This window comes from Gasterosteus aculeatus, chromosome 16, assembly GCF_964276395.1.
Source record: "Gasterosteus aculeatus chromosome 16, fGasAcu3.hap1.1, whole genome shotgun sequence".
Taxonomy (NCBI): domain Eukaryota; kingdom Metazoa; phylum Chordata; class Actinopteri; order Perciformes; family Gasterosteidae; genus Gasterosteus; species Gasterosteus aculeatus.
The window spans coordinates 14,468,571-14,471,083 of record NC_135704.1 but is presented as its reverse complement, the minus strand read 5'-3'; the positions used below and the strand labels follow the sequence as shown (position 1 = coordinate 14,471,083).

Genomic DNA, 2,513 nt, shown 5'->3' with positions numbered 1-2,513 from the left:
TCATAGGCCATAACTGCTAGGATGGATAATTCACAGCAAGCAAATGAATACATCACAAAAGCCTGTAAAAGGCACCATTCATAGGAAATCTGATGAGAGGAAGAAAACAAATCTAAGAGGAACTTGGGGTAGAAACCTGTGGTTCCATAGAGACCATTCATGCAAAAACTACACAATAAAATGTACATGGGTTCATGTAAGTTTTGATCCAAGATAATGATCATGATGATAGAGATATTAAAAAACAAAATCATACAGTAATACAGTAAAGTGAGTGAAAAGATAGCAATTCTGTAATTCATTGTCTCATTCAACCCTGAGAGAAGGAACATTCTTACAACAGAAACATTTGCCATGATTTGCAGAGCAGATTATCACAGTTTTTAAATATTTGATTAATACCTGTCTGGTGTCACAACATACATCAAGTGGTTACGGAGCACAGCGTTATGCAGTGAGCTGGTGTTTTTCGTCCACACCGCCTATTAGTAACAGCTTCGACTATGACATCAGCGCATTTGGGAATTCAGACTTGTTTACGGGTCCAGGATCACTTAACGATGAGGGAGTAAAACTGGTGGACTAATTTCTCCAGCAAAAATATAGAATGTTTTCATTGGGTCTTACGTCAAAATATCTGCAGATACATTATAGTTGCGAAATATGTATCCCATGAAATCTGGCTTTTGCAGAGGCACATTTACATTTAGTTACATTTTGGACATGTGGGTTTAGCTTCAGCCATTCATTATTATTTTCTTATAATTAACGTGTATTTCATGAATTATTCATAATCAATGTGTCACATGGGCATAGCTGCTGGTGAAGTGATAGAGGGCAGAGGTATTCAGTACCTAATTTTGCTACTTGAGGATTATTTCTAAAAAGGATCTAAAATTCTCCAAATACCGCATTAAGACACCAATATTCAAGGAGCCCTGTAAAAAAAGTTTGCCCACATTAACTCTGTGGTCAACTTAGTCACCACCGCCTCCATGCAGGAACCACCAAACACCTCAGCACCCATCAGGGAAGCCAAGGTGTCTAATGAACTCACACACAATACTCAGAGGGGGGACAGAGGGGAGCTGTCACGGGGGGGCGACACTTGCGTGCCCCACGGGCCTTTGCGCGTTGATTCTTAACCTCCCACCGTGGATTAGTGCTCTTTATTGTGCACAAATCCCACCTGAGCATCATGTCTGTTCAACGGAGGTGCTGTGTGTTGTGGACGGAGCCCCTTTCAGGGACTGCAGGGTTCATGCACCATTTCAAAAGTAAAATGTAATGCTTTTTAAGACCTCAGCAAATATAATTTAAGACCCAAAAATGTCACAATTTCTTTGGAATACGCAATTTATAAAAACTTTTTTTCAAATTATGAGACAGTATAATAACTGACAATAACCCTTCCAACACTGTTTGGCCAATATAGATCAATCAAAGTGATTCCTTTGTGATGTAGAACAGAGCCAACATAACATACATAAGTTTGGATTACACTAAACAACACAATGCATTGCAAATCGGGGAACATGGCAGCAAAGACGCCACGTATGCATCATTAGATTTAAATGAATTGTGCCTCGTCACAGTATGGAGAACCCACAGTACCTCTGCCTTTTGGGTGTCTGGTGTTGAAATGAAACTTGTTACAGCAACTGAGAGGTGGCGTCTGAACTTGTAACGTTGTTAGGTCGTGCTGCAAACAATGCAGGGATTAACCTGGCCCCGCTATGGCTAGCTGCTGCAACGTATCGCTGGTGCTTTCCTCCTTTCATGTGCGACTCGACGGCTTTGAGCCCCATGGTCCCTAATGAAAAGGTCTTTTTGCATAGTTTACACATTGACTCATTGTTGTTTTCAACTGGCGCCAACCACCTGCTAAATGCATCCTCTTCCATCCACTTGTCGTTAAATTTGCACTTCCCCATCTTCTTCGCATTTTTGACCTCACATTGACAACCGCGTAATGGCGACACGCAGCCTGTCGTCAGCGTCTGTAGCCGACGTACCGTAAACAGCTATTAAATTGCGGAGACTCATATTGCACAATACTAAATTAATCAACTGTTAGATATTTTACGATGCGTCACTGTGCTTTCTCGTCGTCATTAAGCGCACCGGCAAAAAAATTAATACCTACATCAACTTTAGGTGAAATTTAAGACAATTTAAGACCTTAATTACCCGAATTTTAATAAAAGACATTAAGACTTTTTAAGGACCCGCGGGAACCCTGGACGGTCAAGTTGAAGGACCGGTGTAATATTACTGACTCAAGCCACAACTGAAGTGTTGCACAAGTACTTTTATTTTGATAACTTAACAACGCTAGACATGGATCCGAATGACTGTCTTTAGCTTTCTTGAGCAACTGTTTGACTATTTACACTCCATTTACCGTTTGACTGTGCATACAGAGGGCTTGAAGTCACATGTCTAAAGCCATATTGTTCTGCAAAACAAGTCTGTTGCAAAAATTGTTCATCCGGTAGCTGTGTGGTTCTCAT

The 2,513-nt window shown here is 40.8% G+C and overlaps 1 protein-coding gene across 1 annotated transcript in view; it reads right to left on the bottom strand.

The window, feature by feature from the left end:
• LOC120834212 (olfactory receptor 4E1-like) overlaps nt 1-356 on the bottom strand; it is a 930-nt gene extending 574 nt beyond the window's left edge. Inside the window, exon 1 of the mRNA XM_078090069.1 lies at nt 1-356. This exon is cut by the window's left edge and continues 574 nt beyond it. Within this exon, the coding sequence (XP_077946195.1) occupies nt 1-356 (356 nt within the window).
• Nucleotides 357-2,513: the final 2,157 nt, after the last annotated feature.